Below are 20,191 nucleotides of genomic sequence, written 5' to 3'. Positions count from 1 at the left end.
AGAGAAAGGAGTGTATTTGTGAAGGAAAGGCTGGAAAAATACTGCTTCAAAAAAAAAAAATCTATTTCAATAAGCCTTCAGACCTCCTACCTTAATCTATAAAGTGCAAAACTCTCATCTAACTCTCACATCCTCCGTTATTGCCTAAAATACGGTTAAGCTTGGATGCGGGATTTTCAGTCAGTTATAATGCTTTCCTTAACTGCTTTTCTTGACCCAGAAAAACTGGAGGATTATCTAAATTACCAAAAAGTTACAACATCCACACTGAAGCTTAATAGGCAAATACTAATTGATATTAATTACATTAGATGTAGGCTTCTTGGAAGTACCTAAATTATGTTTCTAATTTTTTCTATTCATTTATTGATTATTGAGTGGAAATTTTTTCTGTTTTTTTCTCCTTTACAATTGTGTCCAGTTTTACTTCTAAATAAAACTTTTTGGGTCTAGTAGGTAAACATTAAGTTGAAATTGTTACAACATTAGATTCGATATTGTTCTATGATTAAACTACTGTGTAGTAACTGGTGGTAAAAATAAGATTAGGAAATACAGAGGACAAAGACCACTGAAGAAAAATGAGCAAACGACGATTTAAATAAAGAAGGTGAAATGAGTGAACATTTACGTTCACCTACCGTGAGTGGTGTCATTGTGTGAGGTGACAGTCAAACCCAATTCTAGTTGGCTGTTTCCATTCCTTTGCAGAGCATCTCTGGTTAAAGGCCTTTAAAAATGAAGATCAGTTATTTATATTGACTTAACTCAGCAGTTCTCAGTATCTTCTAAATCACTTAGGAGCTTAAAAAATTGCATGTGCTCCACCCATCTACCTTCTGCCAGAAAATCATAGTCAGGGGGTCCACTGTGAAGTCCAAGCGTCTGTATTTTTAAAAACTTCTACTGTAATGCTAATGCACAGCCCCCACTAAGAATCATTGATTTAATTAATATGGAAATTGTTTTGGTATCTCTTTCACTTTACAAACTCAGGTTCTATAATAAACACACCACTAGTTTAAATGCTTTTGCCTGAATTGAACACTCAAATCAAGAACTAGACTGTTTTACGTTAGATGATGAGACCAAATATCTTCCAGACTTGGTGAGTTCATTAATATCTTCTTAATTAGTTAGACTCAGCCCCTTAGGTACAAAGCCTCCTGCTTTTCCTTGATTTCAGATATCTTTTACTTGACACACACAAAAATAGAGTTTTTAGATTTATTAACTCATAAGATTTATTAACTCTGAGCTAAGAGACCTTCAGTGGTGTGTAGTGTACTACCTACATTCTGTAAAAGAAGATAGTGAGACCCCGAAAGCTAGGATGATTTGTCTAAGGTCACACAGCTGAGGACTAAACCCCAGTGCCTTTGACTCCAATGCTATTTCAAGTTAATTAACCATGTTGTTTCCTATTTTTAAGGAGCCATTTAGGCTTGGAAGGGATAAAACAAGCCCCTGATTTATGGATATAAATTCTGACTTGTAGTCACTTTAACTCCCTTAAAATTCAGTTGCACAGACAACTGGGGCAGATATTCTGATGTAGTCCTTTTCATTCATGTTAGAGTGAAATTATTCCATTAGACATTTATTTATCCACATCCCTTACTCAGGTAGAATTGACCTTCACCCTTTTGCACTATCATTATACTTTGTACAGATTTATATCATAGTACCTATAATTCTTCAATACATGTAATTGTTTTCAAACCTATCTTTGTCTAACAGACTGCCATCTGCTCCAATGTAGAAACCATTTCTAATTTATCTTTATGTCCACAGAGTCAGGAACATAATATATACATGGAATGGGCTTTGTCAATATATGTTGAATTGAACAAAATTGAAAATCATAGAAATGTTAGCTCCAGTGCTAACACACATAAAAAATTAAACTCTGCATAGACATAGCTAGATTTCTAGAACATTAAGCCATAATTTATAGCACTGGATCCCCAAGGCCAAGGACACAATTATGCCAAAATAAGCAGTAACTTATTGTCTGGAATAAAACATTTTGTGTAGCTCTCTCTAGGCTTATGTGTGTGTGTGTGTGTGTGTGTGTGTGCATGCAAAAAATGAAAGCACACATAGAGAAGATCAGGCAAGTTACAACCTGAGTGTTACTTAAGTGAGATTAATAATATTTACTGATAAGGTTTTTTATTCAATAAAATAATATATTAAAAATTAGGTGCTTAATGTTAGTTTTCATAGAAAGCCTATATTCAGAATTCACATGCTTTTTTTGTATATTTGTTCCTTTATTTTTTGGTTTGTTTAATGCCAAGAGCTTTTAAACTAGAAGCATGTCTGTCGTCAATTAAAGCAGTCCATTATTTTTGGAGGTGGGGGGTGAACATTAAAGTACAAATACCTGTGCTCAACACCGTTAGATCCAATGTTATGCAAGCAGCAGATAAGCTAGCCGTAAGAAGGAAAGGGTAGCTGTCATGATGGATCAAAATAAAGAGAAAAAACTTTTCCAAGATGATAGGCATGAGTGAAGTGTGACCAGGGAATTCACTCATCAGGTGAAAAGCATATCACATGGAAGCAAACAGTAGGAAGAAAAAAAAAGTTACATTTCAGCAGAGAGTCATGGGTTTAGGTAACCATGGCAACAGCTCAGTGAATTAACAGCTTCTCTTTTTTCTTTATGAAAAAGATTCTGTGGAATGTTATAGGGTTTACATTTTTATTTAGCTAAACCACTAATGTCATGATAGAAGTTTTGCTCCTAAAGCTTTTTTTTTTTTTAACATCTTTATTGGAGTATAATTGCTTTACAATGGTGTGTTAGTTTCTGCTTTATAACAAAGTGAATCAGTTATACATATACATATGTTCCCATATCTCTTCCCTCTTGCGTCTCCCTCCCTCCCACCCTCCCTATCCCACCCCTCTAGGTGGTCACAAAGCACAGAGCTGATCTCCCTGTGCTATGCGGTTGCTACCCACTAGCTATCTATTTTACATTTGGTAGTGTATATATGTCCATGCCACTCTCTCACCCTGTCACATCTTACCCTGCCCCCTCCCCATATCCCCAAGTCCATTCTCTAGTAGGTCTGTGTCTTTATTCCCGTCTTGCCACTAGGTTCTTCATGACCTTTTTTTTTTCTTTTTCCTTACATTCCATATATATGTGTTAGCATACTGTATTTGTTTTTCTCTTTCTGACTTACTTCACTCTGTATGACAGACTCTAACTCCATCCACCTCACTACAAATACCTCCATTTCGTTTCTTTTTATGGCTGAGTAATATTCCATTGTATATATGTGCCACATCTTCTTTATCCATTCATCCGATGATGGACACTTAGGTTGCTTCCATGTCCTGGCTATTGTAAATAGTGCTGTAACGAACATTGTGGTGCATGACTCTTTTTGAATTATGGTTTTCTCAGGGTATATGCCCAGTAGTGGGATTGCTGGGTCGTATGGTAGTTCTATTTTTAGTTTCTTAAGGAACTTCCATAATGTTCTCCATAGTGGCTGTATCAATTTACATTCCCACCAACAGTGCAAGAGTGTTCCCTTTTCTCCACACCCTCTCCAGCATTTATTGTTTCTAGATTTTTTGATGATGGTCATTCTGACCATCATCAGAATGTGTGATGTGTGAGATGATATCTCATTGTAGTTTTGATTTGCATCTCTCTAATGATTAATGATGTTGAGCATTCTTTCATGTGTCTGTTGGCAATCTGTATATCTTCTTTGGAGAAATGTCTATTTAGGTCTTCTGCCCATTTTTGGATTGGGTTGTTTGTTTTTTTGTAATTGAGCTGCATGAGCTGCTTGTAAATCTTGGAGATTAATCCTTTGTCAGTTGCTTCGTTTGCAAATATTTTCTCCCATTCTGAGGGTTGTCTTTTGGTCTTGTTTATGGTTTCCTTTGTTGTGCAAAAGCTTTTAAGTTTCATTAGGTCCCATTTGTTTATTTGTGTTTTTATTTCCATTTCTCTAGGAGTTGGGTCAAAAAGGATCTTGCTGTGATTTATGTCATAGAGTGTTCTGCCTATGTTTTCCTCTAAGAGTTTGATAGTGTCTGGCCTTACATTTAGGTCTTTAATCCATTTTGAGTTTATTTTTGTGTATGGTTTTGGGAGTGTTCTAATTTCATACTTTTACATGTACCTGTCCAGTTTTCCCAGCACCACTTATTGAAGAGGCTGTCTTTTCTCCACTGTATATGCTTGCCTCCTTTATCAAAGATAAGGTGACCATATGTGTGTGGGTTTATCTCTGGGCTTTCTATCCTGTTCCATTGATCTATGTTTCTGTTTTTGTGCCAGTACCAAACTGTCTTGATTACTGTAGATTTGTAATAAAGTCTGAAGTCAGGGAGCCTGATTACTCCAGCTCCATTTTTCGTTTTCAAGATTGCTTTGGCTATTCGGGATCTTTTGTGTTTCCATACAAATTGTGAAATTTTCTGTTCTAGTTCTGTGAAAAATGCCAGTGGTAGTTTGATAGGGATTGCATTGAATCTGTAGATTGCTTTGGGTAGTAGAGTCATTTTCACAATGTTGATTCTTCCAATCCAAGAACATGGTATATCTCTCCATCTATTTGTATCATCTTTAATTTCTTTCATCAGTGTCTTATAATTTTCTGCATACAGGTCTTTTGTCTCCTTAGGTAGGTTTATTCCTAGATATTTTATTCTTTTTGTTGCAATGGTAAACGGGAGTGTTTTCTTAATTTCACTTTCAAATTTTTCATCATTAGTGTATAGGAATGCAAGAGACTTCTGTGCATTAATTTTGTATCCTGCTACTTTACCAAATTCATTGATTAGCTCTAGTAGTTTTCTGGTAGCATCTTTAGGATTCTTTATGTATAGTATCATGTCATCTTCAAACAGTGACAGCTTTACTTCTTCTTTTCCAATTTGGATTCCTTTTATTTCTTTTTCTTCTCTGATTGCTGTGGCTAAGACTTCTAAACTATGTTGAATAATAGTGGTGAGAGTGGGCAACCTTGTCTTGTTCCTGATCTTAGTGGAAATGGTTTCAGTTTTTCACCATTGAGGACAATGTTGGCTGTGGGTTTGTCATATATGGCCTTTATTCTGTTGAGGAAAATTCCCTCTATGCCTACTTTCTGCAGGGCTTTTATCATAAATGGGTGTTGAATTTTGTCGAAAGCTTTCTCTGCATCTATTGAGATGATCATATGGTTTTTCTCCTTCAATGTGTTAATATGGTGTATCACGTTGATTGATTTGCATATATTGAAGAATCTTTGCATTCCTGGAATGAACTCCACTTGATCATGGTGTATGATCCTTTTAATGTGCTGCTGGATTCTGTTTGCTAGTATTTTGTTGAGGATTTTTGCATCTATGTTCATCAGTGATATTGGCCTGTGGTTTTCTTTCTTTGTGACATCTTTGTCTGGTTTTGGTATCAGGGTGATGGTGGCCTCGGAGAATGAGTTGGGGAGTGTTCCTCCCTCTGCAATATTTTGGAAGAGTTTGAGAAGGATAGGTGTTAGCTCTTCTCTAAATGTTTTATAGAATTCGCCTGTGAAGCCATGTGGTCCTGGGCTTTTGTTTGTTGGAAGATTTTTAATCACAGTTTCAATTTCAGTGCTTGTGATTGGTCTGTTTATATTTTCTATTTCTTCCTGGTTCAGTCTCGGCAGGTTGTGCATTTCTAAGAACTTGTCCATTTCTTCCAGGTTGTCCATTTTATTGGCATAGAGTTGCTTGTAGTAATCTCTCATGATCGTTTGTATTTCTGCAGTGTCAGTGGTTACTTCTCCTTTTTCATTTCTAATTCTATTGATTTGAGTCTTCTCCCTCTTTCTCTTCATGAGTCTGGCTAATGGTTTATCAATTTTGGTTATCTTCTCAAAGAACCAGCTTTTAGTTTTATTGATCTTTGCTATTGTCTCCTTCATTTTTTTTTCATTTATTTCTGATCTGATATTTATGATTTCTTTCCTTCTGCTAGCTTTGGGGTTTTTGTGTTCTTCTTTCTCTAATTGCTTTAGGTGCAAGGTTAGGTTGTTTATTCGAGATGTTTCCTGTTTCTTGATGTAGGCTTGTATTGCTATAAACTTCCCTCTTAGAACTGCTTTTGCTGCATCCCATAGGTTTTGGGTCGTCATGTCTCCATTGTCCTTTGTTTCTAGGTATTTTTTGATTGCCCCTTTGATCTCTTCAGTGATCACTTCGTTATTAAGTAGTGTATTGTGTAGCCTCCATGTGCTTGTATTTTTTACAGATCTTTTCCTGTAATTGATATCTAGTCTCATAGCGTTGTGGTCGGAAAAGATACTTGATACGATTTCAATTTTCTTAAATTTACCAAGGCTTGATTTGTGACCCAAGATATGATCTATCCTGGAGAATGTTCCATGAGCACTTGAGAAAAATGTGTATTCTGTTGTTTTTGGGTGGAATGTCCTATAAATATCAATTAAGTCCATCTTGTTTAATGTGTCATTTAAAGCTTGTGTTTCCTTATTTATTTTCATTTTGGATGATCTGTCCATTGGTGAAAGTGGGCTGTTAAAGTCCCCTACTATGATTGTGTTCCTGTCGATTTCCCCTTTTATGGCTGTTAGTATTTGCCTTATGTATTGAGGTGCTCCTATGTTGGGTGCATAAATATTTACAATTGTTATACCTTCTTCTTGGATTGATCCCTTGATCATTATATAGTGTCCTTCTTTGTCTCTTGTAATAGTCTTTATTTTAAAGTCTATTTTGTCTGATATGAGAATTGCTACTTCAGCTTTCTTTTGATTTCCATTTGCATGGAATATCGTTTTCCATCCCCTCACTTTCAGTCTGTATGTGTCCTTAGGTCTGAAGTGGGTCTCTTGTAGACAGCATATATATGGGTCTTGTTTTTGTATCCATTCAGCCAGTCTGTGTCTTTTGATGGGAGCATTTAATCCATTTACATATAAGGTTATTATCGATATGTATGTTCCTATTCCCATTTTCTTAAATGTTTTGGGTTTGTTATTGTAGGTGTTTTCCTTCTCTTGTGTTTCTTGCCTAGAGACGTTCCTTTAGCATTTGTTGTAAAGCTGGTTTCGTGGTGCTGAACTCTCTCAGCTTTTGCTTGTCTGTAAAGGTTTTAATTTCTCCATCAAATCTGAATGAGATCCTTGCTGGGTAGAGTAATCTTGGCTGTAGGTTTTTCTCCTTCATCACTTTAAATATATCCTGCCACTCCCTTCTGGCTTGCAGAGTTTCTGCTGAAAGATCAGCTGTTAACCTTATGGGGATTCCCTTGTGTGTTATTTGTTGTTTTTCCCTTGCTGCCTTTAATATGTTTAATTTATATTTAATTTTTGATAGTTTGATTAATATGTGTCTTGGCGTGTTTCTCCTTGGATTTATCCTGTATGGGACTCTGTGTGCTTCCAGGACTTGATTAACTATTTCCTTTCCCATGTTAGGGAAGTTTTCAACTATAATCTCTTCAAATATTTTCTCAGTCCCTTTCTTTTCCTCTTCTTCTTCTGGGACCCCTATAATTCGAATGTTGGTGCATTTAATGTTGTCCCAGAGGTCTCTGAGACTGTCCTCAGTTCTTTTCATTCTTTTTCTTTATTCTGCTCTGCAGTAGTTATTTCCACTATTTTATCTTCCAGGTCACTTATCCTTTCTTCTGCCTCAGTTATTCTGCTATTGATCCCTTCTAGAGTATTTTTAATTTCATTTATTGTGTTTTTCATCATTGCTTGGTTCCTCTTTAGTTCTTCTACGTCCTTGTTAAATGTTTCTTGCATTTTGTCTATTCTATTTCCAAGATTTTGGATCATCTTTACTATTATTATTCTGAATTCTTTTTCAGGTAGACTGCCTATTTCCTCTTCATTTGTTAGGTCTGGTGTGTTTTGATCCTGCTCCTTCATGTGCTGTGTGTTTTTCTGTCTTCTCATTTTACTTATCTTACTGTGTTTGGGGTCTCCTTTTCACAGGTTGCAGGTTCGTAGTTCCCGTTGTTTTTGGTATCTGTCCCCAGTGGCTATGGTTCATTCAGTGGGTTGTGTAGGCTTCCTGGTGGAGGGGACTAGTGCCTGTGTTCTGGTGGATGAGGTTGGATCTTTTCTTTCTGTTGGGCACGTCCACGTCTGGTGGTGTGTTTTGGGGTGTCTGTGGCCTTATGATTTTAGGCAGCCTCTTTGCTAATGGATGGGGCTGTGTTCCTGTCTTGCTAGTTGTTTGGCATAGGGTGTCCAGCACTGTAGCTTGCTGGTCGTTGAGTGAAGCTGGGTTTTGATGTTGAGATGGAGATCTCTGAGAGATTTTCCCCATTTGGTATTACGTGGAGCTGGGAGGTTTCTTGTGGACCAGTGTCCTGAAGTTGGTTCTCCCACCTCAGAGGCACAGCCCTGATGCCTGGCTGGAGCACCAAGAGCCTTTCATCCACACAGCTCAGAATAAAAGGGAGAAAAAATAGAAAGAAAGAAAGAAAGAAAGAGGATAAAATAATATAAAATAAAGCTATTATAATAAAAAATAAGAAAAAAATTATTAAGAAAAATTTATTAAGAAAATTTTTTTTAATTTTAAAAAATACATTTATTAATTATTTATAATAAAAAATAAGAAAAAATTATTAAGAAAAAAATTTATTAAGAAAACAAATATTTAATTTTTTTAAAATAAAAAATAAAAAACTTATTTAGAAAAAAAGTTTTTTAATTTTTTAAAATAAAAAATAAGGAAAAATTTATTAAGAAAAAATTTATTAAGAAAAAAAAATTTTTAAGTAAAAAAAAAAAAACAAAAAAAAACAGACGGACCAAACCCTAGGCCAAATGGTGAAAGCAAAGCTATACAGACAAAATCTTACCTAGAAGCATACACATATACACTCACAAAAAAAGGAAAAGGGGAAAAATTAATATATCCTGCTCCCAAAGTCCACCTCCTGAATTTGGGATGATTCATTGTCTATTCAGGTAGTCCACAGATGCAGCGTACCTCAAGTTGTTTGTGGAGCTTTAATCCGCTGTTTCTGAGGCTGCTGGGAGAAATTTCCCTTTCTCTTCTTTGTTCGCACAGCTCCCGGGGTTCAGCTTTGGATTTGGACCTGCCTTTGCGTGTAGGTCGCCTGAGGGCGTGTGTTCTTCGCTCACACAGGATGGGGTTAAAGGAGCAGCTGTTTTGGGGGCTCTGGCTCACTCAGGCAGGGGGAGGGAGGGGTATGTATGCGGGGCGGGCCTACGGCGGCAGCGGCCGGCGTGACGCTGCACCAGCCTGAGGCGCGCCGTGCGTTCTCCCGGGGAAGTTGTCCCCGGATTTCAGGAGCCTGGCAGTGGCGGACTAAACAGGCTCCCGGGAGGGGAGGTGTGGATAGTGAGTGACCTGTGCTTGCACACAGGCTTCTTGGTGGCGGCAGCAGCAGCCTTAGCGTCTCCTGCCCGTCTCTGGGGTCCGCGCTGATAGCCGCAGCTCGCGTCTCTGGAGCTCGTTTAGGCGGCGCTCTGAATCCCCTCTCCTCGCGCACCAGGAAACAAAGAGGCAAGAAAAAGTCTCTTGCCTCTTCGGCAGGTCCAGACTTTTTCCCAGACTCCCTCCCGGCTAGCCGTGGCGCACTAGCCCCTTCAGGCTGTGTTCACGAAGCCAACCCCAGTCCTCTCCCTGCGATCCGACCGAAGCCGGAGCCTCAGTTCCCAGCCCCGCCCGCCCCGGCGGGGGAGCAGAGAAGCCTCTCGGGCTGGAGAGTGCTGCTCGGCGCCGAGCCTCTCTGCAGGAATCTCTCCGCTTTGCCCTCCGCACCCCTGTGGCTGTGCTCTCTGCCGTGGCTCCGAAGCTTCCCCCCTCTGCCACCCGCAGTCTCCGCCCGCGAAGGGGCTTCCTAGTGCGTGGAAATCTTTCCTCCTTCACAGCTCCCTCCCACTGGTGCAGGTCCCGTCCCTATTCTTTTGTCTCTGTTATTTCTTTTTTCTTTTGCCCTACCCAAGTACGGGGGGAGTTTCTTGCCTTTTGGGAGGTCTGACGTTTTCTGCCAGCGTTCAGTGGGTGTTCTGTAGGAGCAGTTCCACGTGTAGATGTATTCCTAATGTATCTGTGGGAAGGAAGGTGATTTCCACGTCTTACTCTTCCGCCATCTTGCCCCAAGATCCCGCTCCTAAAGCTTTTAATAACTGGTTGTTTGTTGCTATTTCTTTATGTTTAAGAGAACACTAAGTTCACTTTCTCCATTAATACATCTGTTTCTTCTTTCTATATCTCCTTTTTTTATTTGACTTGGGACAGCTTGATCTGTTTCCCCCAAATCATATGTTATAAGTGTTGAAACAGAAAAACCTGTGAAACCTGTGTTGAAACAGAAAAAGAACAAATTCCTCATCAGAAGACTTCTGCCACTTACCAGATTCTACCTCTGCTACTTACCAGATGTTATAGGACAAGTTATTTGGAATCTTTGACCTTTGTTTTTTTTCTCAACAGAAAAAAATGGGGTGCAGTTATCATATATGTGTGTTTTCTGTGTTGATGAAAATACTAAATGGAATGGAAAGTAGAATAATGCAGTGGAAAGGGTATAGTCTTTTGAGTCATAAAAACATGACTTTTGTAACTTACTTAGCTACAAAATCCTGGACAAGTTACTTAATTATTCTGAGACCTTTTTTTCTTTAAAATTAGAATAACATATCTTAAAGCATTATAGTAAAGGGATTCAATGAAATCTGTTAATGTAAAATGACTGGTTTAGTATCTGACATATTCTTTGAGTTCCATGTATGGAAATTATCATAATATATCTTTACATGATATATTGATGACAGTTATTTTAATAATGACTATTCATCCAGTGTTACAGAGTCAGGGTTAACAATTTGGTGGCCTGCCCAATGGTCTTGTATTCAATAATAATATAATAGCTGCCATTATTAAACACTCTGTACTTGGCACTATATACTAAATCCTTTACTTGGGTAAAATTATTTGATCCTTCATAAAAAGTTGTTATAGCCCCCATTTACAGATGAAAAACCTTGATATTCAGAGAGCTTAAGTAATTTCCTCAATTTGGAAACCATGTCTGACTGCAATCTCCATGATAACCATAGTGATAACACTTTCTCCTACCCTGCCTCTCCTGCTGTATCAAATATAAAAACAATAATTTGAGATTAAGTTTTTCAAATTATTTCTGGAACTGGGGTAGATTTCTTCCTTGTTACTAATACATTGTCCTCTGAACATTTAGCCACTTGGCTGTTGGCATTTCAGCAAAAATAGTTTCATTCAATCCTCTCTAATTTAACTGAGTCTGCTGTAGGAGTCTTTTAGGCAGTAGGATCTTTTGAAAATATCCTGATATGGTTTATTATTCAAACAGGAATGACAATGATTTCATCTATATCCCTGCTGTGATGTCTAGTTAATCGACATTTTAAAGGAATCCAATATATTACACTCAATGCAAAAGTTAAGTTAGCTTTATTCAACCATCCCTAAGCCATTTACAGGCAGTCATAAATCTACTGGATGTAGCTTTGGAGTCAGGAGGACTGTGGATTAATGTTCTAGTCCTGGCTCTGAACATCATATGACCTTAGACAAGTCACCCAACAATTCAAGTTCTCAATTATGCATGGGCAAAAGGATTGAGGAATGTCATGAAGTCTGAAGAAACTGACATCTGTTGAGCCAGAAACTGCATTTTATTATTTTATTAATATAATAATAATAAATATAATAAATTATACATTAATATGTAATATTTATTATTTCATATTACAGTTGAAGAAATTGAGACTCAGCAAGCCTAAATAATATACTCATTGACCCATTGCTAGTAAGTAGCTGAGCCAGAGTTGAAGCCCACACCTACATGACTTTGGAAACTAATTCTTTTCCAACACACAACCCTTCAATTCATAAATGATATCTTAGTGACCAGAAATGAAAAGCTTCTCTAAGTGTCTGTTGTATAACACAGTAGCAGCCATTCCCGGGGGGGCAAGCCTCATTCAGTTCCACCTGATGGTGATTTAATTTGCTTTTACATTCTTATAGATTGCCAACTCACTGGAGCAGGAGACTGATAGGATTGTTTTAATTATTCCTAACTGTGGTGCAAGCAGTTGACCAAGAAGACTTCACTTTTAAAATATTGTTCCATGTGCCTTGCCTGTTGCCCATAAAATTATTAATCATAATACAGGGTTTTAGATCCTACTAGCCTTTTATACTCTTCCACACTCAGTTTCCTCGTCATTAAAATAGGGATAAAATCATATAAACCTACAAGGTCATTTGTGAATTGAAAAAAATGTACACAGAGATGCCTTCCCTATTGAGAGTGGGGCCTCAGTATATATTTAATACAAACGATATATTTTTGGAAGTATCTTCTAGGGCAAATGTTGGTATCAGTAACAGGACTGGCTAAAAACGATGTGCAACACGTGTTGGTAGTTGAAGATTCACTGGTTCATCCATTGACTTGTTTATTCTCCCATCAAATTGTTATAGAGCCTCTATTATAGATTCTAGGAATAAACAGTAACGAAAAAAAGAAAGTTATCCTCATGGAGATTACTATTTTTTTAAAGGAAGTGATACTGACTGTTTATCAAGGGAGATTAAAGTGAGTCAAGTTTGAGTTTGACAAACAACCACTTTATCTACTCAGTGGGCACAGGCCTCCTACAGACTAAGTGCCCACGGTGAACAGTCACGGATGGCAGTGTGGCCTCTCCTGCATTTTATGCTTTTGTTTAAGGCTGATATCTTGCTACCTGCTTAATTGCCATCATGGAACCTAAGGCATCAATGATTTTTTTAAAATTTATTTATTTTTATTTATTATTGGCTATGTTGGGTCTTCATTTCTGTGCTAGGGCTTTCTCTAGTTGTGGCAAGTGGGCGCCACTCTTCATCGCGGTGCGCGGGCCTCTCACTATCACGGCCTCTCTTGTTGCGGAGCACAGGCTCCAGATGCGCAGGCTCAGTAGTTGTGGCTCACGGGCCCAGTTGCTCCGCAGCATGTGGGATCTTCCCAGACCAGGGCTCGAACCCGTGTCCCCTGCATGGGCAGGCAGACTCTCAACCACTGCGCCACCAGGGAAGCCCGGCATCAATGATTTTAAGATGAAGAATTAACTTATAAACCACTGAGAAAAAACCTGCCAGTTAAATTATAATGTTTTTTTAAATCACTTAGCATTTTTATTTCATATTTATTGAAAGAGCTCCTTTTGACTTATTTAATCAAATAATTTTATCATAGTTCAGTCTTCTGCCTACATATAAGTGAAACTGTAAGCAAAATAATTTGGTGAAGGATTTCTAAAATTTCTTCATATTTTAGAGTTGGACCCTTTTGATTTACTTTTTAAGTCAGAGTTGACAATGTCTGTTTTTTTCAGAATATTGGTTTGGCCTTGAAGTTTAGGTAGAATATCAGATAAATGGCAAGGAGTGAACACGCTTAGGCAAGAACAAAGATGTGGGATGGAGAAGCATGAGTGATGCCCAGAGAAGAGTAGCCAGTCTGACTTCAGCAGTTGGATCACAGAATTTGTAAACAAATAAAGATTCAAGATGTATTCTGGAGGCAGAATTGACAGATTGGCTGATGGTTTTAATGTGAAAGATAAAGGGGAACAAAATACAAATGGTAACAGTCTCTGGCTTAAAAATGAAGATTCATGGGCTTCTGGTTTAAGCTGCAGGATAGTTGATGTGATAGGAAATAGAGGGAGAGGAACAATTTTTTTTAAATCTTTTTATTTTAAGTTTTTTTATTTTAAAAATTCTTTTTTTAATTAATTTTTTAAATTAAAGTATAGTTGATTTACAAGTTTGACAAACAACCACTTTATCTACTGTGTTAGTTTCAGGTGTACAGCAAAGTGATTCAGTTATACATACCTATATATCTTTTTTTATTCAGGTTCTTTTCCCTTATAGGCTATTACAAAGGAACAAATTTTTGATTTTTAAGTGTTCCATTTGAGATGCCTGTGAGATAACATTGAAATATGAAGTTGGAGATGGATATACAGGGTTAGAGTTCAGAGGAGTGCTTTTGGACTTCAGATAGGAATTAGGAAATTCTTATCATATAGTGGCCTGTAAGCCATGAAACTGGTCATCAGATCCAAAGAAGAAGTTACAGAGAGAAATAAAAGAAGAGGGTACAGACCTGAACTCTGGGCCATGGCTAGCTTCAAGGGCATATGAAAGTCACACAATGGATATGTAACAGATGATTGTCAAATTAATTTTCCCACCAAATAAATATTTGACAACAATTATATGAAGTAGTTATTATTATCCCCATTTGCTAGATGAGACCTATGGTATTTAATTTATTTTCTCAAGTGGTAGATGCAAGACTAGAACTCTGTTCTGAATTTTAACATTCGTGGGTTATTCTGCAACCCTCAGAAAGCTGCTTCCTACAACAATTTACTTTAAAACATTAATCTCCTGATAATTAGAAATCCAAATATGGTAATCAGGAACCTCAACCTCCCTACCTTCCCCCTTTGACTTAGAAGTGGAGACAACACCCCTTTAACATAAAGGTGTTTTGTGCAGGTCATCTGCAGCCAATTAGAGGAGTACAATAGCCGTCACGCTTTATGCAACGGGACGTCCGAGGGACCGATACTGCGCAATCCTGGAAACCACGACAAAGCCAGGACCCCAAGGCTCCCCTCCTCAGCTGATGTGGAATTTTGCCTGAGTTTGACCCAGTATGAATCGGGTTCCATGGACAAAGCTGCCAACTTCAGCTTTAGAAATACACTGGAAGGTAATCCCCTTTTATCCACTCATTTAAATTTTCTTTTTTTCTGAATTCATGTTTATAATCTCTTATCCAAAATCCTGGGTCCAGAAGTGTTTGAGAATTCAGAATTTTCTGAGTTGAGTAAGGGCATGTGGCATGTGTATATATATGACCAATAACCCTAGGAGAGTGTGGGGGGCACATATAATCTGAAACATGAATAACTCTTCAGCAAAATGTATGAAGGTACCCACCAGGTCAATAAATTGAGACAAGAGGCAGCCTAATGGAGAATAAAGTCAGGTTTTCCACTAAAAAAATATTGGCGCCAAACAAAATAATACATTTTTTGACCTTTTTGTATTTTGGAATTATAGATATAGGACTGTGGACCTATCATATTTTTCTAACTTTTAGTATTTTTATCTAGTTTAAAATATTCTGTAGCTTGCACCTTGCCCTCTGCATCTCTTCCATCTGGCTGTTCCTGGGTTACATCCTTCTACAATAAACAGGTGAGCTAGTAAAAAAAATAAATAAATAAAAGAAAAGAAAAGAAAAAATAAAATATTCTGAATGCTAGCCTCTTTGAGACAAGTCTGTTCTTTTAACTATAATAAGGGTAAAATCCCCATGTAAGGTTAAGGCCCCATCCCGTTATCCCTCAAGATTTCTGTGTTTCGTCAGAGATTCCTTCTCATAGTCTCTTCTAAGGTCTACCTATTTCTCCTGAAAAGCTTTCAACTTTACTTGCATCTTCCCTTCAGCACCTGTTCATTCTTCTCTGCTCAGCGCTGACCCAGTCATGAAACCCATCTCTGCCACCTCAATTTTCATTATGGAAACAAACCTACAAACAAACAAAAAATAGGAATATTCACTCAAGTTACAGATTTAATCTGAGTTCTGGGGAGACATAGGGGACCAATTCTGGCAAGGCAGATAACTCAAAATTTAACACTAGACATTCCACCTCCTAAAAACTCTTTGGCACCCTACCATGGAGACAAAACTTTCTCTTTTCCTATTTCTTCCTCCTTAACTTTTTTTGTTTGTTTCTTGTCATTGTGATTGTTGCTTTGTCCTCTAATTTCTGTTGCTCAGCTGTGCAGAATAGTGTCTCTGTCTCTTTCATTTCCCTATATTTTTCTAATCCAGAAGGTCTTAGGGCCTTGCTCTACCTCAGAAGCAATTTAAACAAGGAGAGTTATCACCCTAAAGAGGAACCTCGGCGCAGCTATTAGAATAAAAATTGTGTTTATTTTCCTTAAATAATATTAGTAATTAACGTTTTCCAAGTAATCTCTATGTGCAAGGCACCGTGCCAAAGATTCTGTATCATACCATCTCACTTAATTCTTACAACCATCCTCTGAGGAAGATAGCATCATTATTTCCAATTTAAAGAGAGGAAACAGGATCAGAGATATCAGTAATTTGGCTACCACCCATTCGGTAAGTGGCAGAGCTAAATCTGTTCCTAGATTTGGCAAGTGCCAAAATCCAAGAGTCCTTTCCATTGTACTCTGATGACCCTGAGTGAGTTGAGCGTTTCTTGAAGGTTGAAAATATCAAGCTAGTCCTTCAATAATATAACACGAGAAGGCAATGCCTGGTGCCCAGGAGTCTGAGCCTACAGACTTCGACGAAGGCACACAGACAAGTTGGTGTTCACCACGTGGGTGCATTGGGCATCCTGTTGGACTGTGCAGGGGTTAATAGCAGGATTCCAGATGCTGACTTAATGACATTATAAAGTGGGGCTCCATCCTTAAGGGAATTATAGTACATTATAGGTTATTCAGGCAGATTTTCTAACAGTGAGAAAGCATAAACTTTGTTATTAAGGAACATGGGCTGATCACGGAAAGAAGGTAGGGGAGCCTCACTTCTCTGGGCCTCAAGTCAAAGAAGAAAATGGGCTCGAGCCATGTCAGCTCAGCCAGTGGCTTTCAAATGAGTTTCTAATGCGCAGAGTCAGTAGAGGACATCACATTTATTGTCAATAATTTGCAAATACTAATAAGTTATATCTGTGAATTATTTTTTTTCCAATAAACTATTCTTATTTACTCATAGTCTAGTATGTTTTCTTGAGAAGGAGAGAAAAGACATTGTAGCACATTATCTGGCACATAATAGGTGTTCAGTATGTGTTTGATAAATGAAAACATAAATAATATCTAGGGCTCTTCCAATTGCACCTAACCCATCACTTAGTTTGTCTATGCCTGTTGTATGAAGCCTATTTACTGGTAGCAAAATGTTAGAAAACATTGATCTGAGCCACCAACAAGAGCTTTTCCTGATCAGGGACACATTTATTTACTCTCTTCTTTAGAAATAATTTTAAGCTTACAGAAAAATTACAACAATAAAAACTGTGCAAAACCACACATATACCTTCTACCGAGATTCACTTACCATTTACACTTTATCTTGTTTTTTTCTTTGTCTCTCTCATTCTGAACCATCTGAGGGTAAATTGTATAGATCAGAACCCTTTACCCTTGGATATTTCAGTGTGTTTTTCCTAAGAACAAGAATATTCTCTTACATAACCACAGAACAGTTATCAACTTCAGTAAATTCTATACAGATGTAATGCTTTAATCTAATTTACTGTTTATATTGCATTTTTTTCAATACACTAATAATATCCTTTACAGCATTTTCTTCTCTGTAAAAGAGTCCAGTCTAGGGTCAGATGGCATTTAGTTGCCATGTCTCTTTAGCCTTCTTTTAATATGAAATATTTCCACAGCCTTTTTTTTTTCTGATGAGATTCACATTTTTGGAGAATACGGTCCCCCCCCCCCATTTTTAACAGAATGCTCCTGTTTTTAATAGAATTTTTAGTAGAATGGATCCAGGTAATGTATTCTTAGCCAGAATTTTACAGAAGTGGTTTCGTGTCTTTCTAAGAGCATATAACATCTGAAGGCACACGATGACCCTCTGTCTCACTTTGGTGATGCTAATTTGATCACCTGTTTTACGTGTGGACCAGATTCCCCACTGTACAAAAATGGTCCCAGATTTCACCATTGGGCACACCTTCAAGCCAATTCTATGTCTCTGTTTCATGACCCTATCATTTTTTTTAGCTCTTTCTTTTTTTCTAGTACAACAAAATATTCTAGAGTCACCTTGTACCTACACTGCCCAAAGCCTGGAATCAGCCATATCTCCAAGAAACATTCATTCCTTTCAGTGGGGAAGGACAAAGACAAAGGTCGAGAGAACATTTTGCTCACTCGAGAGACACATTTGGTCTCAAAACCAGGATGGGAGGTGGGGATGTGTGATGTCTGGTCTACAAGGAGTGCTCAAGTGAGTACAGCTGCCAGGAAAGCAGGACTGGAGAAGCACGAGCACTGGCAAACACTGCACTCTCCTCTCTCAATAAATGCAGGTGGAATTGAATTGTCAGTTTTGATTGAACCTCACAGTTATTGCTGCCCTTTTTTTCTTTTGGGTCTCATGAGAAGTATGTGATGTATTTCCCATACAACAAGCTCCCACAGCCAGCCCTGGGATGGAGGAACTGTTGCATTTTTGTCTACTGAAGTTATTTATGTAACCTCAGCTTTCCTCTTGGATTTAAATGCTGAAGTAAAGATTGAAAATGTGTGATTTATGAATTGTATAGAAGAGACACATAAAGCAAAGAAGAATTAGTATACATTATAAAAGGTAGTCTTCTGATTAGGTGGTCCCTGTGGAGTATGGGCTATTCGGTTCAAAGAAGAATCTTCTCATGTGCAAATCTCTGACTACCCATGGTGTCCCGTATTTCACACTTTATAATAATGATAATGCAAAAATTGTACTGCTGTGGGTATTGGGGAATGGGGTGGGCTCGCAGTTTAGGGAAGTGGTTAAAGGCAACCAAACTGACTGGGATTTGATCTAAACTCTACCACTTCCTACATCTGTTACCTTCAGTAAGCTATTTAACTCTCAGGGCCTTCATTTCATCATCTGGAAAATGTAGATAAGAATAATAACTTAGAGGGTTCATGTAAGGATTAAATAATATAGTACATGTAAGGAACGTATAACATTTCTTCAAAAAATGGCAGCTATTATTATGTTAAACTGGAATTAGTTTTTCACAACTCAGTTATCAGTCATTAATTTTTCTGACAATTAGCTTACAAACTAAGTATAGACTGCATCCTGAGAAAATAAATCATGATGTGCTAGGTGCAGAGAAAAAAATAGGGAGGAGGAAAGATAGAAGAGGAACTTTCTTGAGACAGACCCAGGGAGGGAGCATTTCTGAAGGTAAAAGCTACTGCTTTTCAGAGTGAATTCCCAGAAGCAAGGAGTCAAGAGCAAAGGCAGCTCCTGTTACCTAAAATAGAAGAAGGTGCAGGAACAAGGAACAACTCTAATTTAATGGTGTGTTCTCAGCCCCAAGCACAGTGCAACTTAGAACCATGGAACATATAGTTGGAAGACATTTCTCAATGTATTCAGTTCAACATCTCTCATTTTGCTGAGATGCCCACTATAACAGTATCTCTATATGGTCTTTCAAGAACAGAGATCAACCTACCTCATAAGGGAGAACAGGATGTTCTTTAGGTTAAGACAAAATCTAATTGCATTCAACTTAAAGAGTCCTCCATGAACCTGGTACTCTGTGAAATTATAAAAGTCCAAAGACATGAAAAGATGACTATTACACAGTTTCTGACCTTGAGGAGCTCACCAGCTAGTGAGAAAACATCACACAAACCCATAAGGAAAACACAATATGGTGCTCAATATAAAATGAGGTAGGAACCCAGAACTAAGCCAGAAACATCTCCCAACCTGGAGAAATTGGAACCGGATCTTGAAATATCAATAATTTCTCACCAAGAAGAGCAGAGAAGGAAAGGCATTTCTAGCTGTGGGAACAACATATGCAGTGGAATAGAAATATTGAAAGCATAAGATTAGATACAGCAAAATGAGAAAATGTATATGGCTAGAATATTAAGTTTGTAATGGGAAATAACAAAGAGGTATGGAAAGTTTAGAATATGCCGTGAATACCCATGTTTCTAAATCTTCTCCAGAGAGGGAAATAATGGGCTCCTAAGAATATGTCCACAGATCCCTAGGGAATTAAGAAACTAACATTTATTCTTTGTAAATATCATTCATATCTTCCCTGTAGAAGAGATATGTTTGAAAACCCAAAGTTTAAAAGTCATGATATAATGTTCATATCTTCAAGAACATGTCTAAATACCTTGTGTGAAACACTGCTATAGACAATGGGAGTCAAGAGAGGTTTTTAAGCAGGAACTTGATATGATTCTATGTTTCAGAAAGATTTGAATCTAGTGCCCTTAGCAGAATGCAGAAAGACTAACTAATGAGCTGTGGGAGGATGGTGAATGGTGAGGGCTTTATCCAAGGCAGGGAGAATGAGATGAAGAT

The 20,191-nt window shown here is 37.7% G+C and overlaps 1 protein-coding gene across 2 annotated transcripts in view; it reads left to right on the top strand.

Moving 5' to 3' along the window:
- The window catches only part of TYR (tyrosinase), a 122,718-nt gene that overhangs the window by 14,141 nt on the left and 88,386 nt on the right, over window positions 1-20,191 (top strand). For both annotated transcript variants that reach the window (XM_082410178.1, XM_082410179.1), the window contains exon 2: window positions 14,560-14,776. In XM_082410178.1, the coding sequence (XP_082266304.1) occupies window positions 14,560-14,776 (217 nt within the window). The remainder of the gene's footprint in view (window positions 1-14,559; window positions 14,777-20,191) is intronic.

Source organism: Balaenoptera physalus (genome assembly GCF_965194825.1).
Source record: "Balaenoptera physalus genome assembly, chromosome: 10".
NCBI lineage: Eukaryota > Metazoa > Chordata > Mammalia > Artiodactyla > Balaenopteridae > Balaenoptera > Balaenoptera physalus.
This window is presented reverse-complemented; position numbering and strand designations above follow the sequence as displayed.